The sequence below is a fragment of the Anabrus simplex genome, chromosome 2 (assembly GCF_040414725.1).
Source record: "Anabrus simplex isolate iqAnaSimp1 chromosome 2, ASM4041472v1, whole genome shotgun sequence".
In the NCBI taxonomy this organism is placed as follows: Eukaryota; Metazoa; Arthropoda; class Insecta; order Orthoptera; family Tettigoniidae; genus Anabrus; species Anabrus simplex.
The window spans coordinates 1,100,521,904-1,100,547,089 of NC_090266.1; the positions used below are offsets into that span (position 1 = coordinate 1,100,521,904).

At 39.7% G+C, this 25,186-nt stretch overlaps 1 protein-coding gene across 1 annotated transcript in view; it reads left to right on the top strand.

Annotated features, from left to right (window-relative positions):
* Positions 1-25,186, top strand: part of LOC136863785 (RNA exonuclease 1 homolog) — a 260,407-nt gene that overhangs the window by 169,176 nt on the left and 66,045 nt on the right. Inside the window, exon 9 of the mRNA XM_068226090.1 lies at positions 18,554-18,730. Coding sequence (XP_068082191.1) covers positions 18,554-18,730 — 177 coding nt within the window. The remainder of the gene's footprint in view (positions 1-18,553; positions 18,731-25,186) is intronic.

Consider the following 25,186-nt stretch of genomic DNA (forward strand, 5'->3'; position numbering starts at 1 on the left):
GGATACTTGTCAGGAATGGTCTGTGAATTTAAGGCATGATAAGCTCCGCAGGGCCACGAGCCTTCGTCCTTCGGTACCAAATGGAGCGGTGACGACCAAGGTCCCTCAGAGCGTCGTGCTGTACCTTCCAGAAGCATGGCATCAACTCCTTCTTAGCGATCTGGAGACGATCGAGGGTGAGATGACGAGCTTGGCAGGAGACAGGTGGTCCTGGTGTAGTGCAGATGAAATGTACTATAGAATGGCATACTTCTCGTGGGGCTCCAGATGGACGAGTGAGGTCAGGAAATTCCTTTAAAATTTCATGAATCGTAGTCGGTACATTGAGAGACTTCACACTGGGCTGTAGAGAGTTAACAGTTTGGACGTTCACTGATAAGCCTGTGATGCCGTCGACCAAGCGTTTGTTACGACAGTCTGGCAGAAGATGGTAATAGGTGAGGAAGTCTGATCCTATGATGGGAAGTGCGACTTCGGCACCAACAAATTTCCACAAAAGTTCTCGTCGGAGTCCGAGGTTCAGTTTCAAGTGCGGAGTCCCGTATGTGTGGATTGTGGACTTATTGACAGCTGCGAGTTCATAACTGGTCTGATGGCGACGCCCGTTCAGGAATTTATGCGGGAAGCTACAAGGTGATTCGCATTTCCTTGCCTTTTCGCGGAAACTGTGATGGTACCAGCAGACACATTGTACACCAGCTGTCGGAGAAGACCTGCGGCTGATGCTGGGACGGCTTGGCCAAAAAAGCCTTCCAATCCTCTCTGCAGTAAGGGCATATAATGTTGTTGATGGTTATTTGTCCGTCGGATGGAGATGTAAAGCACCCCATATCAATTAGGCCCCTCCAGTGATGTGTGTGAGGATAGTCTTGCTCACGTACACAAGGATATGGCATTATTCCGAGTACAATGGTTTAGAACGTACATTGGCTTAATACTTGGTTTAAAACATACTTACGCTTACTACTCGAGTTAAAATGTACTTAGGCATACTACTCGTGTTAATACGTACCTAGGCTTATTACTCAACTAGCCTCGGATCAAAAAGCACCCCCCACCCCCGACCGGGCAAGTTGGCCGTGCGGTTAAGGGCGTGCAGCTGTGAGCTTGCATCTGGGAGATAGTGGGTCCGAGACCCACTGTCGGCAGCCCTGAAAATGGTTTTCCATGGTTTCCCATTTTCACACCAGGCAAATGCTGGGGCTGTACCTTAATTAAGGCCATGGCCGATTCCTTCCTAATCCTAGGCCTTTCCTATCCCGTCGTCGCCATAAAACCTATCTGTGTCGGTGCGATGTAAAGCAGGTTGTGAAAAAAAAAAGCACCCCAATTCAGTTAGGCCCCTCCAGCTTGCACTTGTACACAAGGATATGACGTCATTCCGCATACAATGGTTTAGAACGTACATTAGCTTACTACTTGGTTTAGAACATACTTTGGCTTACTACTTGGGATACTACTACTATCTACTATCTACTATCTGTGTCCGTGCGACATGAAACCATTTGAAAAAAAAAAAAAACCTACTCGGGTATAGAACGTACATTGGCTTACTGCTCGGGTATAGAACGTACATTGGCTTACTACTCGTGTATAGAACGTACATTGACTTACTACTCGGGTATAGAATGCACGTAGGCTAACTACTCAACATCAGAATGGCATCTGTGAGGTTAGGCACCACCAAATGGCATCTGTGAGGTTAGGCTTGCACACGCACACAAGGATATGACGTTACTCCGCATAGAATGTGCAATGGCTTACTACTCTGGTATAGAATGCACGTAGGCTAACTACTCAACATCAAAATGACGACTATGAGGTTAGGTCCCACCAGTGGCGTTTGTGAGGTTGGCTTGCTCACATACTCTTAGAATGTGCATTGGCTTACCACTCGGATACAGAACATCCATTGCCATACTGCTCGAGAGGTCAATACTTTGGGTCTGTGCGGCCAGTATCCAGTATTCGGGAGATAGTAGGTTCGAACCCCACTGTCGGCAGCCCTGAAAATGGTTTTCCGTGGTTTCCCATTTTCACACCAGGCAAATGCTGGGGCTGTACCTTAATTAAGGCCACGGCTGCTTCCTTCACACTCCTAGCCCTTTCCTGTCCCATCGTCGCCATAAGACCTATCTGTGTCGGTGCGACGTAAAACAACTAGCAAAATACTTTGGGTTAAAAACCCCTAGCCTACCTACTCAACTAGGGGTCAGTGACCTAGTGGGAAAATGCTGATGCTGCACCCATTGTTTTAGAACATACATTGTCCTAGTACTAAGAGTCTGTAGTTCCCGAATTCCATTGTGTTTTCATCATTCAGTCTTGTAGTCCCCCATTTGGATCTCCGGGTGGGGAATACACGAGAGGGGGCGATGATCAGGAAGATGGATACTGACATTCTGCGAGTCGGAGCGTGGAATGTTAGAAGTTTGAATCGTTGTGGTAGGTTAGAGAATCTGAAAAGGGAGATGGATAGGCTAAAGTAAGATGTAGTTGGTATAAGAGAAGTACGTTGGCAGGAAGAACAGGATTTTTGGTCAGGCAACTACCGAATCATCAACACAAAATCAAACAGGGGAAATGCAGGAGTTGGTTTAATAAAGAATAAGAAAACAGGGCAGCGGGTAAGCTACTACAACCAGCATAGTGAAAGAATTATTGTCGTCAAGATAGACACCAAACCAATGACCACCACAATAGTGCAGGTCTATATGCCTACTAGTTCAGCGGATGATGAGGAAATCAAAAGAATATATGAAGAGATAGAAGATTTTATACAATATGTAAAAGGCGACGAGAATCTAATTGTGATGGGAGACTGGAATGCAGTGGTAGGCCAAGGAAGAGAAGGTAATACAGTAGGAGAATTTGGATTGGGACAAGGGAATGAAAGAGAATGTTGGCTGGTTGAATTCTGCACTGATCATAATTTAGTCCTTGCCAATACTTGGTTCAAACACCACAAACGACGGCTGTATACATGGACGAGACCTGGAGACACTGGAAGGTATGAAATAGACTTCATTATGATTAGGCAGAGATTCAGAAACCAGGTGTTGGATTGCAAAACTTTCACAGGAGCAGACGTGGACTCTGACCACAACTTGTTGGTCGTGAAATGCCATCTGAAGTTGAAGAAATTGAAAAAAGGAAAGAATGCAAAAAGATGGGATCTAGACAAGTTGAAAGAAAAGAGTGTGAGGGATTGTTTCAAGGAACATGTTGCACAAGGGCTAAATGAAAAGGCTGAAGGAAACACAATAGAGGAAGAGTGGATAGTCATGAAAAATGAAGTCAGTAGGGCTGCTGAAGAAATGTTAGGAAGGAAGAAAAGATCAAGTAAGAATCAATGGATAACTCAGGAGATGCTAGACCTGATTGATGAACGACGAAAATACAAGAATGCTAGAAATGAAGAGGGCAAAAAAGAATACAGGGGATTAAAGAATCAAGTGGATAGAAAGTGCAAGGTAGCTAAGGAAGAATGGCTGAAGGAGAAGTGCAAGGATGTTGAAGGTTGTATGGTCCTGGGAAAAGTAGATGCTGCATACAGGAAAATCAAGGAAACCTTTGGAGAAAGGAAATCTAGGTGTATGAATATTAAGAGCTCAGATGTAAAATCACTTCTAGGGAAAGAAGACAGCAGAAAGATGGCAGGAGCATATCCAACAGGTGTATCAAGGTAAAGATGTAGATAATTTGGTTCTGGAACATGAAGAGGCTGTTGATGCTGATGAAATGGGAGACCCAATTTTGAGGTCAGAGTTTGACAGAGCTGTGAGTGACCTAAATAGGAATAAGGCACCTGGAATTGATGACATTCCATTTGAATTACTGACTGCCTTAGGAGAAACCAGCATGGCAAGGTTATTCCATTTGTTGTGTAAGATGTATGAGACAGGAGAAGTTCCATCCGATTTTCGGCAGAATGTACTTATACCTATTCCCAAGAAAGCCGGTGCTGACAGGTGTGAAAACTACCGCACCATTAGTTCAGTATCTCATGCCTGCAAAATTTTAACACGTATTATTTACAGAAGAATGGAAAAACAAGTTGAAGCTGAGTTGGGAGAAGATCAATTTGGCTTCAGAAGAAATGTAGGAACACGTGAAGCAATCCTGACTTTTTGTCTGATCTTAGAGGATCGAATCAAGAAGGACAAGCCCACGTACATGGCATTTGTAGATCTAGAAAAGGCATTCGATAACGTTGATTGGACCAAGCTATTTAAGATTCTGAAGATGATTGGAATCAGATACTCAGAACAAAGAATTATCTACAATCTGTATAAAAATTAGTCTGCAGTGATAAGGATTGAGGGCTTTGAAAAAGAAGCAGCAATCCAGAAAAGAGTGAGGCAAGGCTGCAGTTTGTCCCCCCCTCCTTTTCAGTGTGTGCATAGAACAGGCAGTAAAGGAAATCAAGGAGAAATTTGGAAAGGGAATCACAGTCCAAGGAGAGGAAATCGAAACCTTGAGATTTGCCGATGGTATTGTTATTTTATCTGAGACTGCAGAAGATCTCGAGAAGTTGCTGAATAGTATGGACGAAGTCTTGGGTAAGGAGTACAAGATGAAAATAAATAAGTCCAAAACAAAAGTAATGGAGTGCAGTTGTACGAAGGCAGGTGATGCAGGAAATATTAGATTAGGAAATGAAGTCTTAAAGGAAGTAGATGAATATTGTTACTTGGGTAGTAAAATAACTAACGATGGCAGAAGTAAGGAGGACATAAAATGCAGACTACCACAAGCAAGGAAGAGCTTTCTTAAGAAAAGAATTTTGCTCACTTCAAACATTGATATAGGAATTAGAAAGATGTTTTTGAAGACTTTCATGTGGAGCGTGGCATTGTATGGAAGTGAAACATGGACGATAACTAGCTCAGAAAGAAAGAGAATAGAAGCTTTTGAAATGTGGTGTTACAGAAGAATGCTGAAGGTGAGATGGATAGATCGAATCATGAATGAAGAGATACTGAATCGAATTGGTGAGAGGAGATCGATTTGGCTAAATTTGACGAGAAGGAGAGATAGAATGATAGGACACATCTTAAGATACCCAGGACTTGTTCAGTTAGTTTTTGAAGGAAGTGTAGGTGGTAAGAACGATAGGGGTAGACCAAGGTATGAATATGACAAGCAGATTAGAGCAGATGTAGGATGCAATAGTTACGTAGAAATGAAAAGGTTAGGGTGGCATGGAGGGCTGCATCAAACCAGTCTATGGACTGATGACTCAAACAACAACAACAACAACAACATGGAAGGAAGAAAGTAGAACTCCCTGAGTCAGCAAAGAGGTTGCATCAGAATATGTTACGAGTTAATTATATTCGAGTAAGACGTGATAAGAGATTATGAAGTGTTCTTAACAGTTATTAGAAAGAGAAGAGCTGTATGTGGGGTATGACTGTTCATTGAGGATACTATCAAACACAACATAGTTTGCCTTAGGCATGTAAATGAGCGAGTGATGTGGGCAGATTTAGCTTTTGGAGGAATTTGGACGAGAATTGTCTGGGTGTATTCACCGTGTGAGGATGCAGATGAGGATAAAGTTGACAAGTTTTATGAAGCACTGAGTGACGTAGTGTGGGTCAGCAGCAAGGATAGCATAGTGCTAATTGGCAATTTCAATGCAAGATTAGAGAATAGAACTGCAGGATATGGAAAGGTGATGGGTAAATATGGGAAAGATATGGAAGCTAATAGGAATGGGAAGTGTTCACTGGACTTCTGTGCTAGTATGGGATTAGCAGGTACAAATACATTCTTCAAGCATAAGGCTACATACCACTACATATCATAACAGACTTTGAATTCAGGAAATCTGTTTGGAATGTTTGCATATTCCAGGGATTTTTTAATGATCCTGACCAATATCTGATTTGTAGTGAATTAAGTACATCTGCGCCTAGGATAGAGAAAGTGAAATCTGTCTGCAGATGAATAAGTGTAGAAAATCTCCAGGATAAGGAAATTAGACAAAAGTACATGGAAATGATTAGTGAAAAGTACCAAACAATAGATGGGAAGCAGATTCATGATGTAGAAAGTGAATGGGTGGGTGGCATACAGGGATGCTGTTGTAGAAACAGCAAGGGAATACCTATGAATAACTGTGTGTAAGGATGGGGACAAAAGCAAGCATCTTGGTGAAATGATGAAGAAGGCGAATCTGAAATATCTCCAAACAAGGTGTGATTCTGACAGGGAATTATATGTAGATGAAAGAAACAGAGCGAAACAAATAATTGTTGAATCGAAGGAGTTGGTGGAAGATTTTGGTAATAATGTTGAAAGGCTAGGTGAGGAGGCAGGGAAACCTTTCTGGGCAGTAATAAATAAGCTTAGAAAGGGAGGGAGGAAAAAAGGAAATGATTGGTGTTTTAGGTAAATCAGGTAAACACATAATATATCATAGGGAATCACTTGCTGATTCATCTAATTTAGACCGTAGTGTCTTATTTGGTAGCATGCAATAAAACAGCCCAGTTTCATCGGCGTTATATATCTGATCTGGCATTAAGTTATCGGAGCAAATAATGTCCTGAAATTCCTTTATGAAGCTGTCGGCAGCGACTTTATTCCCTGAAAAACTTTCACCAGTCACTGAATGCTGTTGTATGCCATGGCGAGCATTCCACCTTTCCAATCAATCCTGACTAGTTATGAAGTTAGAATCTCTGTTTGCTAGTTTTCTGTTTAAACTAAGCTCCTTTTCTTTTAAAATCGGCCCTGAAATCAGAACACCATGCTCTTTTTTCTTCACTATACCACATGAATAGTGCATCATCTAGAGATTTATTTCTAGCTTTCTTTACTGTGGCACGATTCTCTAAACTATCTTTCGTAATCATTTTAAAGCAGATGTCTTCAATTTCTTTTTGGTTTATCTTCCAATCTGACACAGTTAAGTCCCTTCGTCATAGTCTACAGCAATATTTTTTCAAAAGTTTTGTCCAGCTTGTTTAATGCTTCTAACTTTTTGTCCATAGAAACAACAACTTTCTTCCGTTTTCAAGCCATTTCATGCTCACTCAGTACAATAATGCACAGGAAAATACTGTAACTGTACAGCGTGGTGTTAACCTTCAGCTACTGATGTGCTCTCTTACAGAATACTGGATATGATAACTCTTTCATTGTCTTTAGAAATCACACAGCGGGTCATTATTGAGCAAAGATGTGAACCCGAGATCGCTTCTGTAGTAGCAGATGAGCGTCATAGACTCCATGTCAGCAGGACCGTCATTAAAAAAGTGGTTGATGAAGTGACTAAACGATGTTTATCGAGCGGCATAGCCCTGCGTGCTGAGGCATGTTAGTAGTGCGTTGCATTCAGAAGAGCATGGGTTTGAATCCCACCTCGGCCGTTCTTCCACGGTTCCCCATTCTCAGTTCCAGGTGAATGCCAGGACGGTACCTTCGATAGACCGTGGCCGAATTACTTCCAATTCGTGTCCTTACCTATCCTTGGCAGAAATGACATTCAAGAAGAGTTGACCCCGTAAAAGAAATACTGTACAAGTAAAAATAATTTATTATTATTTTCGACCCGGATAAACCGGAGATCTGGATTAATGAGGGCTGGATAAATGAGGTTCTTGTGTACTGTGTAATACCTTTACCATTTTTTTTTTCCAGGTAGTTTATACATTTATTAGTCAAGGTTGGTTTGGCAGACTGAAGAACCTAACATTTATAAATTAACTGAGTCAAAATGGAAAAGAAATGGATTCAGATATATATATTGTGCCCTTTTCAAGGCATCCGTGGCAGTGCTCCTCTTGACTGAATATTGCTCCGGCTGCTTCTGAAATAAAAACATTAAAAAGTACTCACCGCACACGTTGACTCTATCTCTTCTCGGGTGTGGAAAACGTTCCTCAGTCTTCCTCGTGGATGAATGGCCACAAATAAATGGGGTGAGGAAATGAAAAATACGACGGGTCGAACTAACTAAAAATAACAGTACCCAAGACTGAATCGAATTTAAAATGAATGAAGTTTATTAAATCAAGGTTGAAAAAATCACAAGTAAAATTTAAATTAAATGGAGTAAAATGAAATAGATTAAATTGAAAGTGGTTAAAATAAAATAATCTCAAAGTCTTCCAAGAAAACTGCCTCAAAAATGGGCTTGAATGTGGCTCAAATTAAATAATAGACACCACCATTAATAGTCAAAACAATGCATCAGTGGATGCTAATTACAACACTGTGGTCTAGGAAACTAGACTCACTACTCAATAAACGTCACAGATTTGCAAAAAAAATGAAGATTGAAAATATAAATAAATTTAAAATAATTAATCAGTTAATTAATTAATTAAATGATCTGTGACAACTCACGTGCATACAACACTCATTACTCTCTTGGAATTGGATACATAAATTTGCCTTACTGTGAAATGGTCTTTAACTAAAAGAAAAGAAAGAAGATAAACAAAACCATGAACACTCTTTCATATAAATCTTACATCACCTACAGTTACACAACTCATTGCAATGTAACTCACTCCAATGGCTGGCAGAAAATCAGAAGGCTGTGTTACACAGAAACTGAACTGAAATATCTGAAATTAATTATACTGCCATGATACACCTTGAATTTATTTACGGTGATAGGTCTGGACAATTCACCTACCCAAAATAATATAGGATAGATGCCTTAGTATTCTACATAAACCAGATCAACACGCCTTTTTACAACGTTAACGTGCCGCTTACCACTTAACTCAAACACCACTGCCTGTGTCATATTCCCTTATTGACGGCGGCAGATTCTACCTCCTAAAACCACTTGCGGCATTTTTCTCATAATATTTGACTAAAGGTCAGTTCATTTGCCACAATTACATTTGTAGTGGTATGTAAGTTAACTTATTATTGCGTTGCCTTCATGTATGCATAAAGAAACGGCTGTAATTTATGTGACTGAATACCCGGTGGTCCTAACTAACTTAACATTTGAAATTAATACACTGACTGACAGAGCAAATGCAACACCAAGAAGGAGTGGTCAGAACTTTATGCCAATTGCAGGGTAGACTGACGTCACTGAGGTATGCTCATGATGTGAAATGCGCCGCTGTGCTGCGCACGTAGCGAACGATAAATGGGATACGGCGTTGGCGAATGGCCCACTTCTTACCGTGATTTCTCATCCGACAGTCATTGTAGAACGTGTTGTCGTGTGCCACAGGACACGTGTATAGCTAAGAATGCCAGGCCGCAGTCAACGGAGGCATTTCCAGCAGACAGACGACCTTACGAGGGGTATGGTGATCGGGCTGAGAAGGGCAGGTTGGTCGCTTCGTCAAATCGCAACCGATACCCATAGGGATGTGTCCACGGTGCAGCACCTGTGGCGAAGATGGTTGGCGCAGGGACATGTGGCACATGCGAGGGGTCCAGGCGCAGCCCGAGTGACGTCAGCACGCGAGGATCGGCGCATCTGCCGCCAAGCGGTGGCAGCCCCGCACGCCACGTCAACCGCCATTCTTCAGCATGTGCAAGACACCCTGGCTGTTCCAATATCGACCAGAACAATTTCCCGTCGATTGGTTGAAGGAGGCCTGCACTCCCAGCGTCCGCTCAGAAGACTACCATTGACTCCACAGCATAGACGTGCACGCCTGGCATGGTGCCGGGCTAGAGCGACTTGGATGAGGGAATGGCGGAACGTCGTGTTCTCCGATGAGTCACGCTTCTGTTCTGTCAGTGATAAGTCACCGCAGACGAGTGTGGCGTCGGCGTGGAGAAAGGTCAAATCCGGCAGTAACTGTGGAGCGCCCTACCGCTAGACAACGCGGCATCATGGTTTGGGGCGCTATTGCGTATGATTCCACGTCACCTCTAGTGCGTATTCAAGGCACGTTAAATGCCCACCGCTACGTGCAGCATGTGCTGCGGCCGGTGGCACTCCCGTACCTTCAGGGGCTGCCCAATGCTCTGTTTCAGCAGGATAATGCCCGCCCACACACTGCTCGCATCTCCCAACAGGCTCTACGAGGTGTACAGATGCTTCCGTGGCCAGCGTACTCTCCGGATCTCTCACCAATCGAACAAGTGTGGGATCTCATTGGACGCCGTTTGCAAACTCTGCCCCAGCCTCGTACGGACGACCAACTGTGGCAAATGGTTGACAGAGAATGGAGAACCATCCCTCAGGACACCATCCGCACTCTTATTGACTCTATACCTCGACGTGTTTCTGCGTGCATCGCCGCTCGCGGTGGTCCTACATCGTACTGAGTCGATGCCGTGCGCATTGTGTAACCTGCATATCGGTTTGAAATAAACATCAATTATTCGTCCGTGCCGTCTCTGGTTTTTCCCCAACTTTCATCCCTTTCGAACCACTGCTTCTTGGTGTTGCATTTGCTCTGTCAGTCAGTGTATTTACAAAATATACATAGCACTGACATTATAGTGCCCAAAACAAAAGAGAAAATCAAAACACACAATAATCTAATCTACACCTACAATGAATCTTATAAAATCAATCAAACATCCACGTACCTTCAATGTAACTACTCAACAACGCAGTAGATGAAACACCAAAAATGAAAATACAAAATGGAGAATTCAAAAATCTCTACTTGAACAACAAACGATGCCTACCTCAAAAATAACAAAAATACGCAAATTATCAAAACCAAAAATGATGTTTATAAAAGGTTTACAGGCGCAGAAGTGCTATTTGGTTGGCAATCACATAACCTAAAACAAATCTCAACACAAGTTCCAAAATTTCTTTCATTGCTATCCCGCTCAGTATTCAATGGTTCGAAACTCGGACCCTTATCTGGAATGTCTCCGAGTATTTAATCCTCCCTGGTAATATTCGCGTACTTCACGTCCGCACATAATCATCATACGTATTTCATCGTAGACTTATCATTTATATTTATATTTTTACCTCATTTTATCAATGTAATATTGCTCTATTCCAACATGAGCTAAGTAATTGCACATATTTTATTCTGTCGTTCCTATCATCACAATACGACATTCACTGGATGTGCCCGTCTTCTCACATCTCAATAGTTATTACCATCAGGGCTGTCATTGCATACTGATATTCATACTCCTATCTTTCATTCCTTATTCCACAAATTTCCATGTACTTCCACGTATCAATGCCTGAGCTGGTCAGCAACGATTCCTCACTTAAATCTGAATTTACTGTAGGAACGTGATTGCCTGCCAAATATCCTGCTATCGAAAATCTTAAACTATTCACCAAAGAACTCGTGCACATAAACCGCGCTCTAACATGACAAGAAAAACTATCAGCTCGACGAAAATGACAGTAATTACAAATAAGACTCAAATCTAAACATAAATCAATAAAACATCAACAATACCTTAGCAGACTGCCAAGTGAAACCACCTCAACTGAATATACAATGACTTGCCAACATCCCAAATACAGCAAAATATTATTATTATTATTATTATTATTATTATTATTATTATTATTGATCCCCTGACATTTACATCCCGAATCGTTAGATGTAATTGCCCTGGTCTCGCTCCCGCATTATACTACAGAAATTACCTAAACGCAAATCTAAACCATCTCAGGTATGTGAATTTCCCTATACAAAACAATACATAGAATCAAAAACTTAACCGGACCACGAGCTATTTACGTCATTATTAATTACATCATAATAAATAGAACATGGTTCTTTACCTTGTGCTGAAAGTGGGCTGCATCCTCTCAGCCCCGTTTTACATTGGTTTAATCCATCTTGCAGCTGATGATAATACTACATAATATTACGCGCACACGGCGTTGATCCATCTTGAACTATAGCACTCACATGTACGTTATGACACATGCACTCTTGAAGCTTAGGTTAAAAACACAATTTACATAAAATAGAATTAACACACATGGAATTTGGTTTCCGTTTGTACTACAGAAGAAAAAAGCAGTGCTCTGCTGGCTGTGTCTCTCATTACCTGCGATCTGCGTGTTCCCTGTTTGTGTTGGAGATTAGAAAGTCATTCACCTGCCCATGGAAATAGAAATGGCCTGCTCTTGTCCCGTTACCTTCCGTAGCTGCACAGTGTCTTCGCCCTTGAATAATTACAAGTTATGCACCGGGTCCATTGTCTCAAATGACAGTGTTTTTAATATGACATAGTTCAGATACTGATACATTTACTGATCAGAAACAGACGAAAACTGCTTAAAAATTGTCCTCCTGAATTTAGTGAATATTCATAGCAACTTGCACTGTGAATATTTATGCATGAGCTAAATAATTCTGAAAAATAATGATATAGTTCCTTTGTGTATGCCGTGAAATTTAACACCTAAATGTCTGTTTATGATAGCTCATAGTGAAAATTCTGCAATCTCGCATCGGTCCTAAATGTCCCAACAGTTTATATTTGAAAAATATCATAATAGTTCTCCAATATCTCGTTGATTATTACACTCACCGACCATACAACGGTGGGTTTAGTTAAGCTTCGCTGTACTCTGGACTCCTTGTCTCCAGCGCGACCTCAAACTCTGAAAATGCAACTAAGACTGAGTGTTCGGCAAGATGCGGCCGATAGTTTTGTAAATTCAGGAGACCCCGCCTTCAAAGTAGTCCTATGGAGGGGTGTGGCGTAGTAATATGACACCCTGACGTTAATTTTCGCACATTCCATAGATTAATTATTCATTGAATACACTCTGATTGTTCCAAAAATTGGTCTGATTTACACATTGCACTCAAATATGAGAAATGATCGTTCATTTTTTACAGCTTGTAACGCGTCATTGGGACTACTTGCTGTCGAACTATGGCACCTTCCCGCCATGAGATACAATCTCATGGGTGAACCATTCTTCAAAGGCGTTTGACCTAAATGCTGATAACTTCTTATTTATGAGATAAATAATCATGTAACTGCACCAAAGATCCCTCAAATTTTATTCCACGATTGGAACATAGTATATTTCTACTTCTCTCGTCACCAAATCACAAAAAGACTAAATAATATTTCCTCTGAAACAGGGTGGTTTAAATTTCTAATTTTCTCATTGGCTGAAAATTGCCGCTGGCTAAACTGACGTGTTTAGCCTCGGATTCAACCACTTTTCCAGAGGAGTGACAGGCATCGCTCTGTCTCAATGGTCTGTCTTTGTTTCTCCTAGTGGTGTGGCACATTCCACTGCCCTCTTTCTCGTGGGAAAGATTGGTAGAAAGTTTCGTATCGCCAGCATCATAAACTTTGTTACAGGATGCTTTTAGCAAAAGCCTATCTCGGACGTGCTTTTAAGCGTTTTCAGGGGATGTATTTCCAGCCTGTGTGGTCTCTGGGTGGTCCTTTGTGAAATTACTTGCTCTGACTTGCTATTTGCAGTATTCACATATATAAATTTAATAATTTAATTAATGCATACACCAGGCGATTCGTTTTATGGGTGCAATATATATATATTTTTTTAAGAAAAAGAATACGGTTGTGTTCTACAGAGGAACTGAATTGATACGTTGTATAAGTGATGACAGTGCTGTTTTTGTTGTAGTTAAAAATAAATGTGATAAGAAGGAAGGTTGTAAAAGTAGGACTATTGGGCAATGGATTGGGATATAGTTATGTATCTGGTATATTTACTTGATTACTGTTTGTATGAAGGATCTATACCAAATGAATTAAGAGCTGTTGTAGTAGCCCCAGGATACAACAGTAAGGGTGATTAACATAAAGCATATAACAGGCCAGTCGACTTCACATGTATTGCATTCAACCTCTGGGAAGGCATTCCATGTGATTATATTCAACACATTTGCAAAATTACTAACAGGTTTGATAGTAGGCATTTCAGGTTTAGGAAAGGTTATTCCAGTAAGGCTCAACTTACAGGATTCCACCAAGGTAAAACGAATATCTTAGATACAGGAGGTCAAAAGGACTGTGTTGTTGTTCACCTTTCCAAGGCTTATGATGGGGTAGGTCACGCGAAACTCCTGACGTAAATTAGGGCTATTTGACTAGATAAAAGGGTGGTGGAACAGGTGGGAAAATTTCTAAAAAGCAGAACTCAGAGGATAAGGTCAGAGATCATATAACAATAAAAAGGGGGTTCCATAGGGCAGTATTATTAGAGCTTTATATTTTCTTATGTATGTAAATGATATGGGCAATGAACTGGAATTACAGATGATTGTGTACTGTATAACATGGGAGGCCACAGCATGGCTTGGAAAATGCATGCGGCTCTTTTTCCACTTTTTTGTGACTTCTCAAAATAGTGAATTTGTGTAAAATTTTTGTTATTTCTGCAACTGACAGCCAGTTAACAAGTGCAAGTTGGAAATGGTGCAGTATATAACACACGTCATCGTATCAATAATTATAGTTTCAATGTTCACTGTTAGAGTGTAGCTCAGTGTATTACATTTGTAGCCTGACCAGGTCTGCCATCCCACGGCAATTACCAAAACTAACCTTAACTTGCTAGCCCCGCTCTCAGTTTCACTTCAGTTTGGAGTTGGTGTTCTTTGATTTGCAATCGTAAAGCTTGGTGAAAGTAGTGCGAGTAGTTTGCATCAATTTTTTTTCCAAAAACAGAAATATGAAGTTGAAAACAAATCATTCAAGGTAGAGTCGGAGGAGGGGTTTTGCTTTTGTGGAGAAAAGTGATAAACCTGTGTGTTTTCTGTCATTTAGTATTGTCACAGTTCAAGTCCAGTAACCTCAGACTTCACCACGACACGCACCACAATGTGTTTACAAAAGTCTGTGCTGTTGCTTCTACATTAATTCTTATAGTGCCAGGCGGCCGATCTATCGGCCATGCGAGCTCCTGCTAAAAATGCCAGGGGCTAATCTGTCGGCCAGTTTTTTCTTTCGCCTGTATCTTCAATTCCTGCTGCACGATTGCAGTATAAGTAATACCGCTGGAAATATCGACAACATGCGATATACCGGGCGAGTTGGCCGTGCGGTTAGAGGCACATGGCTGTGAGCTTGCATCTGGGAGATAGCGGGTTCGAATCCCACTGCCGGCAGCCCTGAAGATGGTTTTCCGTGGTTTCCCATTTTCACACCAGGCAAATGCTGGGGCTGTACCTTAATTAAGGCCACGGCCGCTTCCTTCCAACTCCTTAGTCTTTTCTATCCCATCGTCACCATAAGACCTATCTGTGTAGGTGCGATATAAAGCCACTAGCAAAAACCTGCAATATCGATATCAGTGAGATTTTATAAATGCTTTATTTTGATGCATTGTAAGTTTCATGCGTGGTAGCCCTGCACTCTGCTGTTTCATGTCACTTGCTTATTATTTCGCTTGTTTATACGTTTGTTTATTTACTTCCAATCTTGTAAAGATGGATAAGTAGCCTATATGAAAGATGATTAAAATACGCAATGTTTTAACATTAAAGGATTCATTAGAGAATAATTTATCAGCTGACAAGTGTTTGAAGTAAAGAAGAGGTTATTATGTATTTAACCTGTGTGTGCATAAATTTGTAAAAATTCATAATTCTCAAAAAGTACTATCAAAAATTGCATAAAACATTATTTTATTCAAAATTAGCTGAATATTCTCACAAAGGTTTCATACCCCAGATAAAAATACGCTATAAATGTAAAAATTAGGTCAAGTTTTGAAATTTAAGTGTTTCAAAAAAAAGTGTACACTTCCAGATGAAGAAAATGAAACTCTATTGCAGTTATAGTCGCACTCACATGTACTCTTTTCACCTGTGTACTATAGAAAAAAGGAAACAGGGATTTACCTCCAAAGATGTAAGGAGGAGAATGTTTTTCCTTAGTGTGTGCATTTTCATAAAATTTTCTTAGCATTCTTAGTGCAACCACTACATTACAGCCTGGCATAGACAAACAAAATTATAATTACTCAGTAATAAACTTCCCAGTCAGAGAGAGTTATGCATGCTTTTGTAATAGAGGGAGATTTAGCAACTGAGGCAGGGTTTGGCTTTGCTTTTCACATTGCGAAGTCTAAGAAACCTTACTCAGAGGGAGACTTTATTAAACAAAATATTGCTCAAGTAATTTCTATTTTGGATCCCAAAAACAAAAAGCTGCACAAAATGGATCACTAAATACCCGCTTCTAGGCATACAATCTAGAAAAACGAAACAAGAAGCAAAAACGAGTGACTGATTAAAAAAAGGCATTACTGAACATGTTTTGTTAACAGTACAGTACTGTTTTTAGTTTACTATTCTTTATTTTAGTGATTTAGACATAGAGCAAAGTTTCTGCTGTACTGTATATGTCAACAAGAAACGCACTGAGAATTCAAATCTTTCATAGAAGAAATTGGTAACAATGAGTGGCCTGATGATGTATGTGGTATTGCTTAGTACGGTGGCATTTGAAGGCCAATTGTGGTCAATTGTGCAGTTATAGAGTTGGAACTACTGGAGATTCAAGAAGAAGAAAGGCTTAAACAGTTGAAATTAAACAGATGTTTAACCATTCAATTTTGAAACAAGTTGGACGAAAGTATCTAAAATTAAAAGAATGTGCGAAGAAACTTATCTTCTATTTTTGGGACAACCTATTCATGTGAGTCTTTGTAGGTCTCTTTAACTTTTAAATTAATTAAATCAAAGCATCAAGCTTTTATAATGAACATTTTAGTGAACTTGTTCAAGCTGCTTTAACTAGTTACCAACCAGACTTTTAAGCAGTTGACAGCTCAAACTGACACCCAAAATAGTGCAGTATAATTTGTGTTATATAAAAGCGTTTGGTGATATACCTATTCCTTGAATCAAATCAAATCAAATAAAAATCTCTTTATTTGCAAATGAGGTGTCTACCTCGGTGGCAAATGGTACACTAAAATACATTATTGTCAAGCACTAAATTTTAAATTAACAGGAGACGAAGAAAATTTTCCTAGAATACAATATTATACAATTTACGCTAATAATTTTTTCTATTGAACACACACATCATCCTTAATAAATTTATATTGTTTACAAAATTCTACTTATAATATCTTACAAACATAGTCAACTCATATACAGTACAGTATGTGAAATTACGTCTAATAATACTATACAACTGGTATAAGATTAAAATTAACATTGAATCATGGTCTGCCTATGGCATAAATGTTTAGCAATTAAAAATACTAGTAGGGTCTACGTGTTTTGTTTTTATTTGCAACACTGAAATTAAGGCGGCTCTCTTCAAAGTTTCTCTTATATGTCAGGTAGTTCACCATCCCTACTGTATAGAGTAGTAAATACATTACAGGATTGTATGCAACTGCAAAAAAAGACATAATTTATTAGTTCTATCTCCGTGTTGATAATTTGTGATAGTGAAATTGAGAAGATTGCTCCTCCTAATCAGTACAAAATATACTTAAAAGAATTATCTAGTCCTGATTTTTAAAAATACTTAAAATATACTTAACAGAATTATCTAGTCCTGAGTAAAAGATCATTCTTTTAAAGGTAGTTGTGATGATTAAGAGGAGCAATCTTTTCAATTTCATTGTCATTACAAAAAATATCTTGATAATATTGTGAGATGGACAGCAGACAGTGGTATGAAACAGGATGAAACATCAGGTTGTAAGTTTCACCAAGACAAAAAGTCCTCACAGTTTTATTTACTGTTTTGATGGGATAAAAGTGTTTCATGAGGATCACTGTAAGTATTCGGGTGTTAATATGAGGAGAGGTCTTCATTGGGTAATCACATTAACTAGGTTGTAAGTAATGGTTACAGATCTCTTCATATGGTTATGAGGGTGTTTAGGCGTTGTAGTAAGGATGTAAAGGAGGAGGGCATATAATTCTCTGGTAAACGACAATTAGAGTATAGTTCCAGTGTATGGGGCCCACACCAGGATTACTTGATGCAAGAACTATAAAAAATCCAAAGGAAAGCAGCATGATTTGTTATGAGTAATTTCCAACAAAGGGGTAGTGTTACAAAAATGTTGCTTATTATAGGCTGGGAAGACTTGGTAGTAAGCTGTTCGACTGAGCGGTATATTCCAAGCTGTCAGTGGCGAGATAGTGTGGAAGGACATTAGTAGACAAATAAGATTGAGTGGAGATTTTAAAGGTAGGAAATATCATAATATGAATATGAAGTTGGAATTCAAGAGTACAAATTGGGGCAAATTTTCATTTATAAGAAGAGGAATACGGATTGGAATAATTAATCAAGGGAAATGTTCTATAATATTCCAAGTTTTTTATAATCATCTAAGAGAAGTCTAGGTTAATAGCTGTTATGAAATCTTCCACCTGGGCAACAGTGCTAAATGCAGATTTGATTGATTGATTGATTGATTGATTGATTGATTGATTGATTGATTGATTGATTGATTGATTGATTGATTGATTGATAACGCTGACCCCCATGCCACCCTATTATGTGTAAGCTGCTGCTTAGCAGCAGTCACCTTGGCAAGCCAATGCTCTTAAAGAGATGTATGTACTGCAGGTACCTTACATTGGATCTGTATAAAATAGATGGAATTGCCATGTTACAATGTTTGTGAATTTACTGTATTTTGTAGGATCACAAGGGGCCCTTACCTACCCTTCAACATCTAAAGCAACTGCAACATCATCAGCAATGGCACCATCATCAGCAAATCCGCCACCGAACAGGACAGTTTCCCATTTAGCAGTTCTTGCTGGTAAAGGTGGGACTAAGGGATCATGGAGCATAGAAAAACCAAAAAAGGCTCTACGTGAGTATGAAACTATTTCATTATTTTGTACAGTATATCATAAATACTTTCCAATTCTTGAAAGTAAAGTAAATAGAAGGTTGATAACACATAATATGAATTGTTCATTTCAGTATGTACAGGAAAGCCACGGAATTGGGTGGCAAGGGCACCGCGGATAGCAAAAATCGTGGATAATCTGATAAAAGACTAAAAATGAGGTGTAAACATGAAAAACAAATTTCAGCATAAGTTTTTATTGTACAAAAAACATAATATGTAAAACTTTTAAAATATATACAGTACAGCAGAAACTTTGCTCTATGTCTAAATCACTAAAATAAAGAATAGTAAACTAAAAACAGTACTGTACTGTTAACAAAACATGTTCAGTAATGCCTTTTTTTTAATCAGTCACTCGTTTTTGCTTCTTGTTTCGTTTTTCTAGATTGTACTTTCCTTTATGACATAAGACCTATCTTGTGTTGGTGCGATGTAAAGCCATTTTCCTTAACATGAGTATTTCTGCCAGATGTGCTTTGTCATCTTGTTCCTCTAAATACTGAAGCAATCGGTCTATGTGCTGCAAAGCAGTTTCATGTATTATCCTTATTTTTCTTCTTCGTTCTTTTACACTCCCATTGCTTTGTTCGTTATCTCTATATCAGTCATTCGTTCAAACCCCAGCTCACTTGCGTCGCATTCCAGCCACTCTTCTGTGTTCTCTTTGTCGACATTCTCGTCTCCCAGAACGGATGTCACTAGGTCAACAAGTGTAGTGGTTGGCATGACTTCATTCTCTTCTTCACAAGTAAACTTGACAAGTGAATTGATACACTTGCCCGCTCAGGTCGTCTGGGTCATTGATCAGAGAATGTGAAAGCCATGACCAAAACAAAAGAGCAAGAACCTGCCAGTCGTCCACAAATTCCGAGAAGACCTATAAGATTACGATGCTCAATAAACCTGTCAGTAATTTTCGACCTTCACACTGTAGGGCTTATTGTATTTTCCTTATTGTTTGCTTGGATTAATCTTGTTTTTTTGTGGTTCATAATTTTTTTAAAAAATTGCGGCATTCGCGGATCATCTGCTTGTGGATAATCAGTTGGGGCTTTACTGTATTGTTTATTCAAAATGCTAATTTTTGGGTCTAGCCCGATAAAGTGCTTGCATGTATGGATATACGAGGTCTGTAAATAAAGCAGTGGCAACGTAGTCCAGACACTTGCAGGAGATCAGACATGTGGAAATAGGGTATGGGAGCGGTCAGGTGGCACCGTTGTCAATGTGTAGTGTGCATTTGATGGACATCCAGTTTGGAGTGTTGTTGCTGTGTGGCGGTGAAGTGAAGAGTGTCAGTTTCACCACTCTGAAGCATGTTTTCAAAAATTGATCAGCGTTTATGGATTAAAATTGAGGTTGCCTGCATCAAAAATGCATCAGAATGTCATTCAGGATTACGTGAAGGTGGTTGCGAGAATGCATTACCATATAGGACGTTTGCACAATGGATCAAGGAGGTTCGTGCGGGTCGGAATGAGACTGCAGATTTGTACTGCACAGGTCGGCCGTCCATTTCTCAAGATCAGATTGACATTGTGAGTTGTACACAAGTATGAAAGATGAGTTTTCCACCTAATCAATACTTTATTTTACATAGTGTCAATATTATTTACATGAAAGGACAGTACTGGTTTCGACCTGTAAATAGATCATCTTCAGCTGTTGAAGAACCTGCTTAATAGCGACTGTACAGAATAAATACTACTAAAATTATAATTAAACAAGAATGCCATTAAAATAAACATGAATGCCACTGTTCTAAAACATACTTAAGGTTAAGATATATACATATGGTACAGTTTTGGGGGTTAGAGGGCTCTTTCCCTGGCCCCATGATTTCTACATATTTCAAAAATTATATTTGCTGAGGTTGGATACAATTCTAAGAGTTTATCAAGAATCACTGACATTCTGGTGTCAAGTTCGAATATCTATGTTAAATGCAAATACTATGTTCAATGGATTTATGAGATATTTCAAGGTGCATTGTTGGGCAGCAAATATGCGGGGATGTCATGTTCATTAGAATAAGAGGTTCAGTAACGTGTTTACAGATACGTAGCTTATTCTCAGTCTATATCAATGCTGAAAAACATGTTAGTGAATGCCACTATACTAAAAAATACTTAACGTTAAGATATATACATATGGTACAGTTTTGGGGGTTAAAGGGCTTTTATCCTGGCCCAGAATGTCAGTGATTCTTCATAAACTCTAAGAATTGTATCCCGACATAGGGCCGGGATAAAAGCCCTTTAACCCCCAAAACTGTACCATATGTATATATCTTAACCTTAAGTCTTTTTTAGAATAGTGGCATTCATGTTTATTTCAAAAGCATTCTTGTTTAATTATAATTTTAGTAGTATTTATTCTGTAAAGTCACTATTAAGCAGGTTCTTCAACAGCTGAAGATGACCTATTTATAGGTCGAAACCAGTACTGTCCTTTTATGTAAATAATATTGACACTATGTAAAATAAAGTATTGATTAGGTGGAGAACTCATCTTTCATACTTGTGTGCTTGAACTATCAATACGGACTATGAAGCTAATAGATTATAATAATTGTGTGTTGTCTCATTTCCGTAGACCATCAATAGATTGTCCGGGAATTATCCGTAGAGGTTGGTCTCAGTCATCAAACGGAGTGGTACATACTGACGAAATGTCTTAACATGAGGAAAATTGTGTCCCGTTGATTTTCACATCAACTCGCCGACGTACAGAAGTAAGCACTGGCTGGCATCCACCTGGACAGATACCACAATGAAGGAGACGGATTTCTGCAACGTATTGTCGCCATTGATGTGATGTGGTCATGATCCTATGAGCCTAAATTAAAGTGTCAGTTGAATGAATGGCATCACCCAGGTTCGTCACGTCCACAGAAATTTCAACGGGAACCTAGTCGGGTGAAGCTTTTGCTGATTGTGGCATACGATTACAAGGGTGTTATTTTTATGCGTGCTGTGCCTGAGGGATAAACAGTCAACAGTGACTACTATTGCCGATTTCTGGAGTGACATCTGTGTCCAGCTATGCAGTGCAAATGTCCACATTTATTGCAAGACGATCGCCCTAGCGTGTTGCATGACAACGCACATCGTCATGTCGCAAACGGTGTCAAGCTCCGATTGCAACAGTGGCATTGGGATGTCTTGGAACACCCCTCGTGCTCATCAGACATGAGTCCTTGTGACTTCGACCTGTTTTTGAAGTTGAAGGAACCCCTCCAAGATCTGAGATTTCCTGACGTAGCATCTGTACTCTGCACAGTAGGGCGCTCTGTCTCTGTCATCAACAGAGAATGTCTTGTCAATGGTCCCCAATGGCTTCCCGACATTTGGCAAAAGGAATGTAATGCAATTGAACTTTTTATTTCATTAAATATTGCATTCTATCAATATTGCCACTACTTTACTTACAGCTCTTGTATATGATTAACTGTGCAAATTGCAGTAAGGAGACCCATTTCACCTATGTGTAATTTTCACGAACACAGATTGCAGTAATGGCAATATTTCATTATACAGTGTATTGTTGTGAGGGTGGGGGCATGATTTGCATTGTGGTTTAGCCTCTTGACTTTCCACTCAGAAGGCTGAGGTTCATATCCCTGCTGATTCAGTATTGGAATTTTCACCTGAAATATCACATGGCATCAGGAAGGACATCCAGCCTTAAATCCCCTATCCAGAAATGAAATGAGCCTAGGTGGCTCCCAGTGACCACAGAATTACCTAGGATAAGCTAAGAAATTTAGTATATTGTTTTGAAGGTCAATTTTTATAAGTTAATTGTGAAATTCTTCTGTTAGTCCAGGATTATATGTATGTGCACCAGCATCTATTGTTCTTTCAAACAGCATGATCACAAAAATAATAATTTGTTTTATGAGACCAGACATCAAAATAGCCCCAACAAAAATGAAATGTGTGTCACCAGAGAACATGGATATACATTATCAGCCAAGTTCTATCAAACCCAATTACTGATATTCATTTGACATACGTTGTCATACTACCAAATTCCAGGTCTATAATTAACTTACCTAATATGGCTTCAGTTTTAGGAATCCTATCCGCTAGCAGTCCATTTTCATTAATGTCAAAACAAGCCATCTATGATTCTGTTTGGAACTAGAACGACCAAGCAAGTTGGCTGTGCAGTTAGGGTTGCGCAGCTGTGAGCTTGCCATTTGAATCCCACTGTCTGCAGCCCTGAAGATGGTTTTCCGTGGTTTCCCATTTTCACACAATTTCTGGAGTGACATCTGCATCCGGCTAAGCATCTCTCAGTCAACACAACCTCTTTCACAGTGAGTAGAGAAAAAATGCACAAAAATACTACTACAAGTTTGACCTGTTCTTCAACATATGAACCAAGATTCTCAAAACATTTCTTCCATCATAACACAGAATTGAATATATCTTTCATTCATAGAACTCACTGCACACGACTGATTTCGCTTCTTCATCTGAACTGAAACGTTAATCTCCTGGGAATTTCTTCAGAGGTCTTGGGAGGTGAAGGTCAGGTCTGTATGGTGGATAATTGAATACCTCCCAGCCATACTTCTCAATTTTGGCACGAACAGAAGCCATAACGTGAGGGCGTACATTGTCACATTTTTGCACATCGATGTTTCCCTCAGCTCTGAATTAATCAGTAGACCACTGTAACACATTTACAGTTATTGCACTTCATTTTATCATTATCCAATAAGACAATAATAATTACTATCACTGAACTTAAAGAACTTGCCAATTTCTTACTCTCTTCAATGTAAAGTACTTGTGGTTTTTAGGACCATACTAAATTCTGTTACAAGCAGATATGGGGTCTGGCAGAAGAAATGAATGACAGATTTAGTGATCTATACTACCTAGGTATACTGTACTGTGGTCTGGCAGAAAGAAAGACAAGCGTAATTTCACCAACATCATTTTCCTCCTCCCCATGAGCTTGGCTGTTCGCAACACCACCAGGATGATTTCCTTTTACGTTGAGAAGATTTTCAAAATATTCCCTCCACCTCTCCAGTGATTCCTTGGGATCTATTATGAGTTCACCTGAATTACTCAAAACATTGTTCATTTCCTTTTTCCCTCCCTTCCTAAGATTCTTTATTACTGTCCAGAAAAGTTTCCCTGCTGCTTGACCTAGCCTTTCCAGATTATTACCAAAATCTTCCCACGAATTCTTTTTGGATTCAACAACTATTTGTTTCGCTCTGTTTCTTTCATCTACATAAAAATCCCTGTCTGCCTCGGCCCTTGTTTGGAGCCATTTCTGATAAGCCTTCTTTTTACGTATACAAGCTGCTCTCACTTCGTCATTCCACCAAGATGTTCGCCTTTTCCCATTTTTACACACAGTTGTTCCTAGGCATTCCCTTGCTGTTTCTACTACAGCATCCCTGTATGCCACCCATTCACTTTCTATATCCTGAACCTGCTTACTGTCCACTGTTCGAAATTTCTCACTAATCATATCCACGTACTTCTATCTTATTTCCTCGTCCTGGAGATTTTCTACCCTTATTCATCTCCAGACAGATTTTACTTTCTCTACCCTAGGCCTAGAGATACTTAGTTCACTACAGATCAGATAGTGGTCTGTATCATTAAAAAATCCCTGGAAAACTCGTACATTCCTAACAGATTTCCTGAATTCAAACTTGGTTAAGATATAGTCTATTATGGATCTGTTACTCCTAGCCTCCCATGTGTAGCAGTGAATAGCCTTATGCTTGATGAATGTTTTTGTAACTGCTAAACCCATACTAGCACAGAAGTCCAGCAAACCCTTTCCATACCCATTAGCTTCCATATCTTCCCCACATTTACCAATCACCCTTTCGTATCCTTCGGTTCTATTACCAACTCTCGCATCAAAATCGCCCATTAGCACTATTCTATCCTTGCTGTTGACCCTGACCACGATGTCACTCAATGCTTCATAAAACTTGTCAACTTCATCCTCATCTGCCCTCTCACATGGTGAATACACGGAGACAATTCTAGTCCTAATTCCTCCAACTGACAAATCTACCCACATCATTCACTCATTTACATGCCTAACAGAAACTATGTTGCGTGACTAAGATGGTTTGGGCACATAAAGCGAATGAGCGACGAAAGAATGCCAAAAAAGGTGATGGAAATGCAAATCCAAGGAAGGAGAGGCCGTGGACGACCACGATTGAGATGGAAGGATACCATCGAACGCAGCATTATAGAAAGAAACCTGGACTGGGACACAGTGTTGGAGGAGGAGTGGTGGAAAGACCGAAGAAAGTGGAGAGGAACCATATTTGCCCCTACCCGGCTAGAGCTGGATAAAGGGAAATGATGATGATGATGATGATGATGATGTGGAGTAAAGGTTCTGCCTGCTGGAGTATGT